A 16,854-nucleotide genomic window follows, 5' to 3' on the forward strand; every position below is an offset into this window, starting at 1 on the left:
TACGTTTTAACTTGGATAAACAAATTTAAATCGCGGAGTAAGAAATTCACATCGTGATTTCGAAATTCTGGGTTCCCTGTTGTGAACCCCTAAACAAATGACCTTGATAATGAAAAACATCCGGATGACAACAATCAATGGATATTTTACACTGTACGACAACGTTTTGGAAGTGATGAAATGACGTTTGATAATATTCTGGCTTTTTAATCGGCCATTCCAACATTTCAAATTATTGATCATGGGAGTAAATCGAAATTCTCGTCTTACAATTCAAACAACGCGAGCATTATGATGCAAATGCAAACAAGGAAAAACGAAGTGAAATTATTTTAATTTATCAGATATAATTTACAATCAGAGAGAACTTTTACATGCAAAATGTCGGACGTCACAAGTCATCAACTTCCGGTCAAAACTGAAACCTGAATAAACCGGCTCACTGTCCAAACCGGCCCTTTTTCATAGTCCCGTAGCCGGCCGGTTTATACAGGTTTTACTGTATATTGTGTCAGTTAGACAGTTAAATGCCTGTAATCATGGTAACAATCTGGCCTAAGAACAGGCTTAGACAAAAAGCTACCAAAAAATATAACATTGATGTCATTTATGTGATAATCACTTTGATTTTAAAACTAACAAGGATTTTTTAAATCTTATGATGTTATAAATATAAGAATACAGATCCTATACATGTAGCTTCAAAGTAAATTCTTATATTCAATGTTCTTACAAATTTGTAGTTTTTTAGAAAAAATCTGATCCGTCTTAAAAAGATGTCAACCTTGTCTATTGTTGCCACTAAATGTGAAAAAAATTTCATACACAAGTGTGCACCTTTTAAAAATATACATATTTGGTAAACAGAATGAAGAACTTTAAACTGACAAGGTTTCACACAATGTAAACTTGGAGTGTTAAAGCACCTGTAGTGTCTGAAATGCAACGGACAGACAATGGTTAACTACTATATCCCCTAGAGAGACAGTGTATAACAAATTGAAAATGTACCTTCATTTTCTCTCCTATAACTTTACTACACATGTTTTTCTTCTGATTGAGCAAATCCGCCAAGAATCTTGCTGAAAAACAAAAACAAGTAAGCTTTATACATATCTGTTATGTCATATAAAGATACAACAAAACAGCTTTAGAAAATAGAATATGTCCATTATGCCATAAAGAGGTGGAAAATGAATTTCATTTTATCATAACATGTTCAGAATTTAATAAAACTAGGATCAAAATGTTTAATGAAATTTCTAGTATTGTCCCCACCTTTAATTCAATGAGTGAAGAAAACAAATTTGATTTTATATTTTCCTGTTTAGAATGTGATATTTTACTTATTATTGTTAACTATGTACTTGAAATGTATAATGAGAGAAACAATTATAATGTCATTATATGAACTGTGTAATTGACGTCTCAACTTATATTATTGTATAGTAATATAATATTTCCCACAGAACGTAACCAAAAGTTAGCCTGCAATAAATTCTAGTATTGCACTAGTGTAATAAATATTCAAAATTCATGACGTCATCAACGCTTAAATCTTAGTTTAAACCAATTTTTACTTTTTAAATATTATATTGCTATACAATATAAATAGGGTTATTGCATGAATATTCTCCCTCGTAGAACATATATTGCAGTCGCAAGTGCAATATGAAATTCTACTCGGGACAATATTCCCCAATATTCATGCAATAACCCTATAATATTATATATAAGCATAATATTTGAATTAATAATTTTAAAGAGGAGGCATGCTGTCAAAAATAGTATTATAATTAAAATTAATAATCTATATAAAAAAACCAAATCTTTCAATGCTACATGTACATGTTTGTAGTGTTTAATGTCTATCGTTTTGTAATTAATATGCCTGTCTGTCTGTTTGGTTTTTTTTTGTATTTTAGTAACAATCCTATTGTTTGGATTTTATACTAATAAAATTCTTATTCTTATTCTTATTATAAACATATAAAGATAGGAAGATGTGGTAAGATTGCCAATAAGACAACTCTCAACCAGAGACATAATGACATATAACAACTATAGATCACTGTACGGCCTATAATTATTTGTATCTAACATTTTTCTAACCAAAGAATTCAGCTGGTATAAAATATGCATTATGTAATGAATTATAAGAATGTTCAACATTTATAACATTTCTCATAAACATGATGATTATGCATGCAAAAGCAACTCTGTGAAGTTGCCATGAGAGTGTTGTTTATTTATTTTGCTTTCAACATGATATCCCAAAATTACCAAAATACGTCACTTCCGAAAAGTATAAAATTAAAATCTCGGTATAATTTGACAGACCTGAATTTCCGGATAATGTAAATCGATTGTTCCGGAAATTCAGGTACATCAAGTTTTACCGAGTTTTATATTTTATATTTACTGGAAGTGATGTTTCTTGGGAGTTTTGGGATATCATGTTGAAAGGAAAATAAATGGTTGTGACAACTTGTCCACCTCAAATGGAATTGTATCTTATTTTACCATTTCTTTTGGATGTTTCTGGAAATATTTTGCACCAATAAGCACAAAAAAGGTGGGACTTTGTAACTACGTAAAAATTTCTAGCCAGCAATAAAAATTTCATGTCAAAAGGTTGCAAAGTTCCTCCCAAAATTTGCTCTCAAAGTCCAGACGTAAAAAATGGCTTCAGCATTATGACGTCATATAGGAAGGCGTCCAAGAAAAAAATTAAAATAGCCTTGCCAACGTCATATTATTTGGACTAGGGGAAACCTAGTCCAAATAATTATTAGTCTTGAAAGGCTATTATAATTTTTTTCTTTGACGCCTTACATCGTCGATGTAAGGCGTCAAAGAAAAATAGCCTTTCAAGACGTAATAATTATTTGGACTAGGGGAAACCCTGATCATTTGTATATATTGCAGTTGTGTCATATTGCATTAACCATATATTCATTTGTCATATACAATCAAAGCATAAATCACCTTATTTATGACTTTTCCCATGGCTATATAAAAAAAATATACATAATTGTATATCCTGATATATCTTAAATTTTCATGTGATTGCATCATCATATGGTTATTTTTTCAGTTATACTCTTCAAGTTCCATCAATGGAGACAAACGGTTTAATAACACAGTTATATGAAGCTTTGAATGACTTTTAAATTAAAATGAAGAAAAAAAAAAATCATGCAGTGCCAGTGGTGATACACCTTATCGCTATTTGTCCGCCATTACTGGACATCACACAGGTTCCCATAAAATTTTGACGTCATAATTCAAAATATCTGACGCCACAATGGAAAAGTGATTGTTGTATGACGCCAATAGTTCAAGCGGAACAGATTCTCGGGTCAAGCGGAAATAGCGATAAGGTGTATTCATAACAGACTACAATGTACCTTTCCTCCACAGTTTGTCATGTTCAACGACTTTATCAACTAAAGTCACATCCTTAAACCTCTTTGCTTGGTTTTCACGAATTTTAGATGGGTCTCCACCCTTCTCTGCACGGAATAATTCAATGTCTAACACCATTTTTAGTCTAGTCTATTCAGCTGTCAAGACCGGTCCAACGTGTGAAATTTTGGCAACAGTTCTTTGCCCTTGTTCTAATCATTGTTTTCTGAAAGCAACTGTTACAATGTCGTATTTATAAACGCAAAGGTGATTCAGAAGTGTCGACAGACTGAACAAGTCATAGCTTTTCCAAAAAGCTTGACCAGTGAAATCACATTTTTGACGCACAAAAACCAAAGGCACTGGCTACGACAAAAAGCAAAAAAGTAATTATGTTTCCAAAACTGTTTGCTGAAATAGGTCTCTGGACAAAAATCCGATATCATACGTTCAACTTCCTATTCACCGATTTGACTCAACTTGAATTTCTAAATTTGATATGTAACAATACACCTTATCGCTATTCCCGGCTGACCCGTCCGCTTGAACTTTTGACGTCAACAACAATCACTTTTCCATTGTGGCGTCAGACATTTTGTTTTATGACGTCAAAATTTTACGGGAACCTGTGTGATTTCCAGCAATGGCGGACAAATAGCGTTACAGTAAACATTTATCCAAATTATAAAATAATAAACAATTTACAGGGCATGGGTTCGAGAATATTTAGCTTCGTTTTGTGTGTATATTAGTCAAGACGCCAACTAATTAACTATCAAGTTGAATTCCGAAGACCTCCGATGGTCATCATGTGTAGTTAGGGAACTCGTATGTATTTTCGATTTTCTAGATCTGTTTAATTTTATATTATAAATTAAAAATATATCTTAATCGTCTTTTTTACCTGTATGACTGAGAAAGATATTTTGTAGATCGAATCAGTCAATCAAATGAATTACCTTTGTTTCACTTTCAATTTTGATATTCTTTTCTTTTAAATTACTCAATACGCACAATTCACGTGTTATCCACCCCTAGCTAAGGGGTTTGATTGAAGTTCATATGAATACAGATTCAGTGAGGTCGAATTATTCACTTGCAATTGAATAATTCATCATCAATGTTTCCAGTGTTTCTTAGGTTATATTGACCAAATTGAACTGTACTGACCGCCGCTATTATTTCACTCATTAGCGGATCCAGAGGGGGGTTACGGGGGTTGAAACCCACTTTTTTGGACGATCAATACATTTGAATGGGGACATGTGGTTGGAACCCCCCTTTATCCTGGGTTGAGAACCCCCCGAAGTTTTTAAAATGGCTGGATCCGCCCCTGTCACTATTTAACTTTCATTAATCATTGATAAAAAAGAATCATATTATAGATTTTTCATATATCTCGTAGCTAGTGCCCCTTTAATTCACGATTACCAGCAAAATTTTAAATTTTCAAATTAAGTCTGTTCTGTGTGTAGCATCGGGATACTTTGTCCGACGACTGTCTTCTTATTATCAACACAAATACTTTGCTTTACAAGTTTGAACAAATTGATATGACCATAGTATACTAATCCTTGATATGACTGAATAGAAAAATAATTATTGAACAAAGTAATGATAAATTAAAAGCAAATTTATACATATTTACATTTGTTTTAGCATTTATTTTTGGTTACACTGCTGCACATGCATCCAGAATGTAGCCTTGTGTGGAATTTAAGGCCAGCACACTCTAGGTGGTGACATCCTGGGCGTCGCAAATGAAAGATCCATATATGTTTGCACGTCTGTATCGCACAATAAGCAGTTCAATTCTAAATACACCAATCTTGAGTTATTTTTTCAAAGAATAAGTTATACCGGTTGATCCGAGGTCAATCTGAACATCATAGGTCAATAAATCTTGAAGTTTAAAAGATCATAATTTATAATTGTTTGAGTCTATTTCATCTGGAACATATATTATTAGATTTTAGCGAAAAAAATATATAAATTATACTGAAAAAATATAAGACTAGTCATGGTTTTCGATATTACAAACTAGTTAAAACATTTACTATATCTTATCATCGGTAGTACAAGGACAAAAACATTAATAAATATAAATCAACATGCAGACATCTTAATATCCCATGGTTCTGGAATTTCACATCCAATCTTTTATGGTCATATTCTTTACAAAGCACAACAATGTCGGCTTTCACCTCTATAGCTAACCAAACCTTTAAACAGACTGATAATGAAGGAATATAAGTACGATATTGTTGTCAGGTCATTAAAGATTGCATATGTTGGCTTTGATATTGATGCACTTGTAGGGTCTTTGCCGATGCTCGAAATAAATACATTTATTCTAAAACCAATTGTTGGCATTCCGGCATCTCGTATATTTTATGATGGTATCAGTGATACTTAACCCCTAAAGATATTTACAAAACGAAGACATAATCTTTCAATCAGTTTTATTGAGGTCATGTATCATTCAGGGTCATTTTGCTTAATTTCTTTTGTTGCCTATTGTGACATTGGACTCGGACTTCTTTTGAGCTGAGCATTTTTGCACCTGTACCAAGCCAGGAGTCTCTGACCTGACTTAGTCTTGTATGATTTTTAATATTTTTAGCTCATTTGTATGTTTCGAAGTTTAGTGTGACGTCCATTATCACTGAACTGGTAAACATTTTTGTTTAGGGGAAAGCTGTGTTGAAGACCCATTGGTGAACTTCGGCTGACAGGGCCGGAAATTGCCTCAGTGTCATGTAAGGGGAGGCAGTTTATTATCGCCGAGCGGAGCCAAAAATATTTGGACCCATTGCATGCAGAAAAGGATATTTTTTCAGGCCTTTTCCTTGTATGCAATGTACCTCCCTAGTATACACGACTTGTTAATTTTTTGTTACATTTCAATAAATATGCGCCTGGAATATATTAAAAATAGTTATAAACCAGAGTTAGATTACGTGTCCCGGTAGAGTAAGATTTGTTTTCGCTTTATCCTGCTTTATGACTATTGACAAGATATTTTTGCTTAAGTTTAGGGCAAATTTTGCAAAGACTTAAAATGAAAGCCCCCTGAAGTTGGTCATTTTTTGTGTTTTATCCGGTTTATTTGACTGTCCAAATCGAATTAATTTTGACTGTTTCAAAAACACAATTTTCAAACCTTAAAATGAAAATGCATATATACTCAATAACTCATAATTTTATCTATCAAGACGTTCAAATTATTAAAACGTAACAATGTTTGTATACACCAACAAGTTTTATTCTGGCTTTGTCAAATGCTAAAGGTGATTTTTTCTGACTGAACAAATCCCATCTTTTTAGCACTTCTATGCATTCAATATTGCCAACATTGTCACTTCTATATGTATGCAGATGCAATAGTATTTGGTGGGAAAATTTTATGTGTGCAAAAGAGTTGATTCAGAGTTGGGTACCGACCGTTCAGATCCAAATATTGAACACACCTGCATGAAATTATGATTAACCACCTTGTTGTTATAACTAACAACCAGTGCTATAAAAATTATACATGATCTTAACCATTTTTTTCTTTCAGTGTTTTTTTTCTCCATTTTTTTTTTGTCATGAGTCCGCAATAGGAGGCAACTGCCTACATGCCTCTACGTAAGTTACGGCCTTGGCTGTTTTCTGTTCTTTGGTAGGGTTGTTGTTATTATAAATATTATTGAGAAAGCGCAGGTAAGATTTTTGTAATTTTCCTTTATTGTCTAAAAGAAATACACTACGAAATAGTTGTGTACGATCGGACCGGCAAAGCTCTGGGGAGATAGGACCCGTAGTTTATCGCGTCGGTACACCGGGGTCGGGTGTTTTTAAGCTCGGTATTTCGGTCTTGACCCAATGCAAGGGATCCAGGATTTTTTTTTCGAATTTCGGGATGTCGGGATTTTAATTTATTTAAATTCGGGACCTCAGGTTTTCGTGTTTTTAAGCCCGGGATTTAGGGGTCAAGACCCCTCATACCCCCCTCAAAGATGACCACCGATATATAAACATAAATTTTAAAACATGCAAAAATATGCAATAATATAACCAGAGACATATAAAGATTTGTATAGCCTGGTCCTTCAGTTTGATTTTGTGATACAGGATTAAAATACATGTACATGTATGTGTATCTGTCAATCATCGTTTTCCCTATATAACAATATTTTTTGTGTTTCGAATTGGTCAACGAAATTGTTCTTCCAGAGACATGATTAACATAATGTATAACGTGTCTCTCAACTCTGGTTCTTTGCTGTGGCACCTTGGCAGATTCAGTTATTATATTTTGGATCCCGGGCCGCTTATCTTCACGTTCCTGTTTATAAGCACACGTTCCTCTATGTGTCTCTTGTATATCTTAGAAATTTTAATTTCAAAAGACATAAAAGCTGTTTGGTCAGATAAGTGTAGTAAAACTCCACATGCTCCAAAGAGAAACACTTTCACTGAGTTTAATATAATTTAATGCAAAACTTATCAAAAGTTACATTTAATGCGTCACTTTCCCTCTCAAGCTCAGTGACACTATGCTATGGAATTTCTTTAAATCCACTCCTCAGATCCAGTCAGAGTCACCCTTTATGTTAAATTAATGTACCATTCTTATTGTGTTGTTGTGTACCTATCAATGAAAAATACTGACAATGAAAATGAAAACCATGGGATTAAATAATACTTGATATTTTTGTGTCAATATACAAATTTGGATTAATTCCCTTGTATTTTCGTGGATCAACATATTATATGTATCTATTTTTTATTTTATTACATGATACAAATTTTATTAACAAACTATACTTTGTGCCATTATCATTTTAAATAATGATAAAAATGCAAAATAAAATTATATTTGTATTGTATTTGTAATGTTTGTGCTCATATTATACCTATATACAAAGTAATTCTTTCTTTAGATTTAGTAAAATTTTGACCTTCACTTAGTGTCATCAGGTAGAGTTAATTCTTACCTGCGGGGCTTCGGCCCTTCAGACACATGATGATATTGGGCGATGAGTTACCTGTGACTTACAACCCACAGACCCACTGGGACTTGCAACGCTCAGTGGGCCTAGTCTGATCATCTACCTGGTGACCAATGCAATCATAGACATGATTGAAGCACTTGAAAATAAAGATAAAAATTTATCAAAACAGTAACCATTCTCTATTTAAATTTTAACATTTAACTAATCCACCGTGTAGAACGCCACATTCGGGTGGCAATTTCAAAGCGAAGAAAAACTATCAAAGTAAGTTCAAGTATCCCAATTTCCTTTTTTAGAATTCTTAGTACCATATAATGTATTGCACGGAAGGAACAGAAACATAATCTATTTCCTGCAAGCAGAAGCAGTCGTTTTCAGTGCTCTGTTTCCTTAAACACCTCTACCTAGTTTTCCGTGTTGCAGATTTTGATGCTTCATTATGCAAATTTTTGGATAAAAAACTACTTTATACGACTTCCTCCCGTATCATTTTCTTATCATGAAATTTAACCAAGTACCAGCTTCTTACTTAAAATTAAAATTGGGTTTGAAACTAGTTTTTCATCAAAATATAAAGTGTCTCTCGGGGTGTCAGATTTTGAATCTCAAGGGGTAGAGGCTTGTAATAAAAAAATAGAATAAATTTGAATATAAATCGGTCTTTACTGATACTTTTTAGTTCAAACACATCTATTATATTGTGATAACACATTACAAACTAAAGGTACTTCATTTTGCCTGTTTTTTTTAGTCCTATAAGACATGTGCTTTTGATTTCATTACATTCCATATGGTATGAAGTATCTCCATGCTTTTTAATTCTTTTTGTGTCAAATCCAAAACCGAATTAGAGAGGGAAATCTTCACTGAGTTGATGAATTAGCACAGACCCTAACATTTCGTTTGAATCGGGAGTTTTCCCCATACAACAAAGTACAATGTGTTTGAGCTTTGAATTTACGTTTGTCATTTTAATTAAACAAAGCCAAAAGTTAGACAAATTATTTTATTCTGTCTTAAAGTTGATACTAAGTTATACTTGTGTAAAACTAAGAAAAGTCAAATGTTTATCCTTCTCTGTATTTTTTTCCTTTCATTCCCAGTGGGGGCGTAGAGGTGTACGCCCCTCTTTAGTCTAAAAAAAACCCATTTCAAATATAATGTCTCAAAATTTATGTGAGATTGTCTTAAAAAAAAGTGTCACCGTGCTCCACTAGACGGAAAATCTTGGATTTTATAAAATTCCGCTCCCGTCTGTACAGTGCATTCTCATCAAATTTTAAGGGTAATATGCTATTTTTCTGGCGAATTTGATGATGTCAATGAGTATAAAAAACCGGATCAATAATGTGAATTGGATACAAAATAGCTTCCATAATAATTAAAAGCCTTGGTTGCTGAATGTTGCTGTTAACACCATGCATGCAACAACAAACTAGAGGCTCTAAAGAGCCTGTGTCGCTCACCTTGGTATATGTGAATATTAAACAAAAGAAGCAGATAGATTCATGACAAAATTGTGTTTTGGTGATGGTGATGTGTTTGTACATCTTACTTTACTGAACACTCTTGCTACTTACAATTATCTCTATCTATAATGAACTTGGCCCAGTAGTTTCAGTGGAAAATGTTAGTAAAAATTTACAAATTTTATGAAAATTGTTAAAAATTTAATATAAAGGACAATAACTCCTTAGGGGGTCAATTGACCATTTCAGTCATGTTGACTTATTTGTAAATCTTACTTTTCTGAACATTATTGCTGTTTACAGGTTATCTCTATCTATAATAGTATTCAAGATAATAACCAAAAAACAGCAAAATTTCTTTAAACTTATCACTTTAGGGGCAGCAACCCAACAACGGGATGTCCGATTCATCTGAAAATTTCAGGGCAGATAGATCTTGACCTGATGAACATTATTACCCATGTCATATTTGCTCTAAATGCCTTGGTTTTTGAGTTATAAGCCAAAAACTGCATTTGACCCCTATGTTCTATTTTTAGCAATGGCGGCCATCTTGGTTGGATGGTCGGGTCACCGGACACAATTTTTAAACTAAATACCCCAAAAATGATTGTGGCCAAGTTTGGATTAATTTAACCCAGTAGTTTCAGAGGAGAAGATTTTTTGTAAATGATTACTAAGGTTTACGAAAAATGGTTAAAAATTGACTATAAAGGGCAATAACTCCCAAAGGGGTCAACTGATCATTTCGGTCATGTTGACTTATTTGTAAATCTTACTTTGCTGAACATTATTGCTGTTTACAGTTTATCTCTATCTATAATAATATTCAAGATAATAACCCAAAACAATAAAATTTCCATAAAATTACCAATTCAAGGGCAGCAACCCAACAACGGGTTGTCCAATTGATCTGAAAAAATAAGGGCAAATAGATGTTGACCCGATGAACAATTTTATTTGTTGTTAGATTTGCTCTAAATGCTTTGGTTTTTAAGTTATAAGCCAAAAACTGCATTTGACCCCTATGTTCTATTTTTAGCCATGGCGGCCATCTTGATTGGTTGACCGGGTCACCGGACACATTTTTAAACTAGATACCCCAATGATGATTGTGGCCAAGTTTGGATTAATTTGGCCCAGTAGTTTCAGAGGAAAAGATTTTTGTAAAAGATACTAAGATTTACGAAAAATGGTTAAAAATTGACTATAAAGGGCAATAACTCCTAAAGGGGTCAACTGATCATTTCGGTCATGTTGACTTATTTGTAAATCTTACTTTGCTGAACATTATTGCTATTTACAGTTTATCTCTATTTATAATACTATTCAAGATAATAACCATATAACGGCAAAATTTCCTTAAAATTGCCAATTCAGGGGCAGCAACCCAACAACGGGATGTCCGATTCATCTGAAAATTTCAGGGCAGATAGATCTTGACCTGATGAACAATATTACCTTGTCAGATTTGCTCTTAATGCTTTGTTTTTGAGTTATAAGCCAAAAACTGCCTTTTACCCTTACGTTCTATTTTTTTGCCATGGCGGCCATCTTGGTTCGTTGACCGGGTCACAGGACACATTTTTTAAACTAGATACCCCAATGATGATTGTGGCCAAGTTTGGATTAATTTGGCCCAGTAGTTTCAGAGGAGAAGATTTTTGTAAAAGATTACTAAGATTTACGAAAAATGGTTAAAAATTGATTATAAAGGGCAATAACTCCTAAAAGGGTCAACTGACCATTTTGGTCATGTTGACTTATTTGTAAATCTTACTTTGTTGAACATTATTGCTGTTAACAGTTTATCTCTATCTATAATAATATTCAAGATAATAACCATATAACGGCAAAATTTCCTTAAAATTGCCAATTCAGGGGCAGCAACCCAACAACCGGTTGTCCGATTCGTCTGAAAATTTCAGGGCAGATAGATCTCGACTTAATAAACAATTTAACCTTGTCCGATTTGCCCTTAATGCTTCGGTTTCAGAGTTATAAGCTAAAAACTGCCTTTGACCCCTATGTTCTATTTTTAGCCATGGGGGCCATCTTGGTTGGTTGGCCGGGTAATAGAATACCTTTTTAAAACAAGATACCCCAATGATGATTGTGGCCAAGTTTGGTTAAATTTGGCCCAGTAGTTTCAGAGAAGAAGATTTTTTGTAAATGATTACTAAGGTTTACGAAAAATGGTTAAAAATTGACTATAAAGGGCCATTACTCCTAAAGGAATACATTGAAAGCATCATATTACCACCACAAGATGAAACAAATTTTGGCACTATGAAAAAATTTTGGACCTACATTAAACATAAAAAAAACTGATTATAGTGGAATTACTGAAATCAAACAAGATGGCAAACTCCTAACTGATCCACTACAAAAAGCTGGGGCACTTAATGCACAATTCCAGTCTGTATTCACACCAGCATCTAATATTTCTCATACAGAATTTGTCAAACAGTGTAATATGCCACAGAATACTCCTTTTCCACCCATATCAAAATTAATAATTAAAACAGAAGGTATACAAAAACTCTTACATAACTTAAATCCGAACAAAGCAGCAGGACCCGATGAAATTAAACCAAGATTTTTAAAAGAACTTTCACATGAAATTGCACCCATACTTACTATTATCTTTGAGAAGTCAATTAAAACAGGCGTTGTTCCAGATGACTGGAAAACTGCCCATGTCTCTCCTGTATACAAAAAAGGCCAAAAATATAACCCTGAAAACTACCGTCCTATATCACTTACATGTATTTGTTGCAAACTTTTAGAACATATTGTAGTTAAACACATCATGAACCATGCAGATAATCATAACATTTTATATCCCCTTCAGCATGGATTTCGCAGAGGTCGATCCTGCGAAACACAATTACTAGAATTTATAGACGATGTCTCACTAAACATGGAAAACGGTAAACAAACAGATATTTTGGTCATGGATTTTTCTAAAGCATTCGATAAGGTTTCACATTCTTTTTTAACTAATAAGCTTCATCATTACGGGATACAAGGGGAATTAAATTACTGGATACAAAATTTTCTTAGCAATCGCAAACAGGCAGTAGTTCTAGAGGGGGAAAAATCTGAGTATGTTGCAGTTGAGTCAGGGGTTCCACAGGGGTCAGTTCTTGGACCAAGTCTCTTCTTATACTATATAAATGACATTCCAACTGGTCTAACATCTACAGTACGTTTATTTGCAGACGACACAATAGTTTATTTGGCAATAAAATCAAACTCCGATGCATTAACATTACAAAAAGATCTAGACAAACTGGCATCGTGGGAAACTACTTGGAAAATGGCATTCCACCCAGATAAGTGTAATGTAATTTCAGTCACCAGAAATAAAAAAACAATCACATTTAACTACACATTACACAATCATTCATTAGAACATGTAACAACAGCAAAATATCTGGGGGTCACCATCAGTTCCAACCTTAAATGGGATGTGCATATTAACAACATATGCAAGAAAGCTAATAGCACACTAGGCTTTCTAAGGAGGAACCTGAACATAAGTTCAACATCCATTAAAGAGCAAGCATATAAGTCCCTAGTAAGACCATCACTAGAGTATGCTTGCTCTGTTTGGGATCCATACTTACAACAAGACATAGATAGCATTGAAAAAGTTCAAAGGAGGGCTGCACGTTTTGTTACCAACAAATACAGAAACACCTCAAGCGTTGGTAACATGTTACAACATCTTGAATGGCGCAGTCTCTCTGACAGAAGAAAAGACTCCAGATTGGTAATGCTTTACAAAATTGAACACGAAAAGGTTGCAATCCCTAAAAATAATAAATTAATTCCTCAAAAAAGACAAACAAGACATTCTAATTCGAACAGCTTCCAAATTCCATCCTGCAAAACACAGTACAGAAAAGAATCATATTTTCCAAGAACTATTACCGACTGGAACAAACTACCAGATAACATTGTAAATTGCACTTCAGTAGACTCTTTCAAATCTTCAATCTCAAAGCATCAATATTAATTACAACATCTTACTTTATTATACAAAACATTTTATATTTTTTCATTTTTCATATTTTTTTTTTTTTTTAAACTTGTACATTTTTTCAATCTATGTCTTGTTGTAAGTTTCCTCCTGTGACATAATCTTCAATTTGTTGAAGGCGGTCACTATATGGTAGAAGAAGTAGAAGAAGAAGGGGTCAACTGATCATTTCGGTCATGTTGACTTATTTGTAAATCTTACTTTGCTGAACATTATTGCTGTTTACAGTTTATCTCTATCTATAATAATATTCAAGATAATAACCAAAAATAGCAAAATTTCCTTAAAACAACGAAATGTCCGATTCATCTGAAAATTTCAGGGCAGATAGATCTTGACTTGATGAACAATATTACCCATGTCAGATTTGCTCTAAATGCTTTGGTTTTTGAGTTATAAGCCAAAAACTGCATTTTACCCCTATGTTCTATTTTTTAGCATGGCGGCCATCTTGGTTGGTTGGCCGGGTCACCGGACACATTTTTTAAACTAGATACCCCAATGATGATTGTGGCCAAGTTTGGTTAAATTTGGCCCAGTAGTTTCAGAGGAGAAGATTTTTGTAAAAGTTAACGCAGGACGACGACGGACGACGATGAGAAAAGCTCACTTGGCCATTTGGGCCCGGTGAGCTAAAAATATGTAAAAACTATTTGTATGAAGAAACTTAAAACTATAATTGGAAAATGCTGGTTATCATTTTGAATTGTCGATCGGTACCACATTTATTAAGAAATCTCAACAGGAGCTTATCTTGAAAGTTTATTTCAATTGGTTCTATGCTTCTGAAGAATATATTTAAAAATAGGACAATTTGACCATATTTTTAACCCCTTGAAGCCACAAAGACTTTTCATACAGATCAATATATTGTTACAACACTTAGAAATTACATTCAAAGGAACATACTTCTGGATTGTTTCAATTTCATTATACCAAGAAACAAAGTTTTGATGGGTCATATAGCTAATCCCCTTTTCTGTATGTCGTGCTTCGTGTCCGGTGCATATCTTTTGTGCCATCAAACTTAGATTGAACAAACTTGTGTATGCAGATACTTACCGGTAATGGATTTGGGGATGTCATATGATATACATCAGTCTGGTCACTCTGACCTTGATCCATATTAAAGTAAATTATAGTCCAATTCGTGTCCGTCTTAGGGCATATCTTGTGTATCCTAATGCTTAGTTAAACCAAACTTGATATGCAGTTGCAACATGGGGTGGGATGTGTAATGTACCGGCCAGGTGTGGTCACTTGACGCCTATGATAGTAAAACCTTGTCTGAATTCTGTTCTGTGCATAACTGTTGTACCGTAGAATGTAGGTTGCTCAAACTTGGTGTGCTGATTCATCATGAAATAGGAATGTGTCATATATCAATCAGGTAAGTCTGACCTTAATTTTGACCTCTGACCCCTTTGATAGTAAAACATTGCATATCTGATTGATCTGATTTGTGTTTGGTGCACACAACTTTTAAATCGTAGCACTTACATTGACAATTGTCAAAACTTGGTGTGCATTCAGGATGTGTAAAAATCCCCAAAATAGGCCATCTGACCTTGACACCTATGGTTATGAGTTATCTGTGTTTAAGGCATAATATAGTTCTTTGCACAAGGTACTAGTTTAAACAAAACTTAGTCAATCCGTAAGAGTACAGATGCATTGAGGGAATGTGATTTGTTAGTAAGCAATGACCTTTACTGGAACATATATTTTTGTTTGGTTTCAATTTGTTCAGCTATTATTGAGAATTTTTTCTTAGTTCAGCCAATTAGAAATAAGAAAAGGTAATGGTGGCCAGTCTTGTTGACAAGACACAACCAATTTAACAACAGCACTACTTGCTTTTGTGCTCTCAAGAATATATTTTTTAAACAAACATGCACAATTTTCCAAGAATATCATTTGAGTTATCCTTCTGAAAAATTACATCATTCTCTTTTTCTTTGCATCCCAAACATAGTTTTTCACATATCAATGTATGTAATGAATATATGCAATCATTTTGTAGCACAGAATTTGAAAATGTATGTTTACTTCTGGTCTTGAAGTCAAAAAACTTTCGAGTCAGTTTTTTGTACTCATACTCCAAAATTAACCAATCAAAATGTTGGATTTCATGTTTCGAGCATGATTTTTGTGCTCCGAGCATTGAGCAAAGTTTTATGACTTCAACCCCTGAGCTTCTTGAGCAAACAGGTTGTTCAATTGGAAGACAAGAAGACAGCCATTATTTTATACTTAAAATAAAATCATTCCCTTCTATGGACCATAAAAGGTTGACACAGCGACATGATCAATTGAAGAACCCAAATTACCACCATCAGGTAAACTGAAGCGTCCCCTCTGTTCAGACAATAGTTAACATGACACTCTCTGGATTTTGATTGACAAAATCTTTTAATAATTACGGAGACATCTTTAAAAGAACCAATCATATACTGTTCTTTTTTAGTCTAACTTGTTTGTAAATATTGATAAATAAAAAAGAGTTGATTGGCAAATCTTGTATAATCACCCAGTCCCCCCCCCCCCCCACCTTGATCAGCCTATGCATCTTGTGGCAGATCCAGAAATTTTCATAAGAGGGGTCCTACTGACTACCCAAGAGGAGGCACCCTCCAGTAATTCTTCAGTGATTCCCTATATAATCGACCAAATTTTACCCCCCCCCCCTTAATATGACTGACAGTTTTAAATACCCCAATGAGGTTGGGGCCAAGTTATGTTAAATTTGGCCCAGTAGTTTCAGTGAAGATTTTTGTAAAATGCCAACATTGATGGACGACAGACACACAAGTAATGAAAAAATCTCACTTGGCCTTAAAAATATTGATGAAAATCTATAAGAATATAAATGACAACAATATAGTACTCTCAAGTAACTTAAAGGTAGACATTCACACATAACAACAAA

General features: G+C 33.8%; 1 protein-coding gene and 1 non-coding gene across 2 annotated transcripts in view; one reads left to right on the forward strand and one right to left on the reverse strand.

Moving 5' to 3' along the window:
* The window catches only part of LOC139491033 (serine--tRNA ligase, cytoplasmic-like), a 37,333-nt gene extending 33,693 nt beyond the window's left edge, over nt 1-3,640 (reverse strand). Inside the window, exons 1-2 of the mRNA XM_071278300.1 lie at nt 3,411-3,640; nt 1,012-1,082 (exon numbers count right to left, since the gene is read on the reverse strand). Coding sequence (XP_071134401.1) covers nt 1,012-1,082; nt 3,411-3,546 — 207 coding nt within the window. The 5' untranslated portion in view covers nt 3,547-3,640. The remainder of the gene's footprint in view (nt 1-1,011; nt 1,083-3,410) is intronic.
* Nucleotides 3,641-8,366: 4,726 nt separating this feature from the next.
* On the forward strand, nt 8,367-8,501 carry LOC139508952 (U8 small nucleolar RNA). The gene has a single exon (XR_011661483.1). It is a non-coding gene; the product is annotated as a U8 small nucleolar RNA (small nucleolar RNA).
* The last annotated feature ends 8,353 nt before the right edge of the window (nt 8,502-16,854 follow it).

The sequence above is a fragment of the Mytilus edulis genome, chromosome 1, assembly GCF_963676685.1.
Source record: "Mytilus edulis chromosome 1, xbMytEdul2.2, whole genome shotgun sequence".
NCBI classification, from domain to species: domain Eukaryota; kingdom Metazoa; phylum Mollusca; class Bivalvia; order Mytilida; family Mytilidae; genus Mytilus; species Mytilus edulis.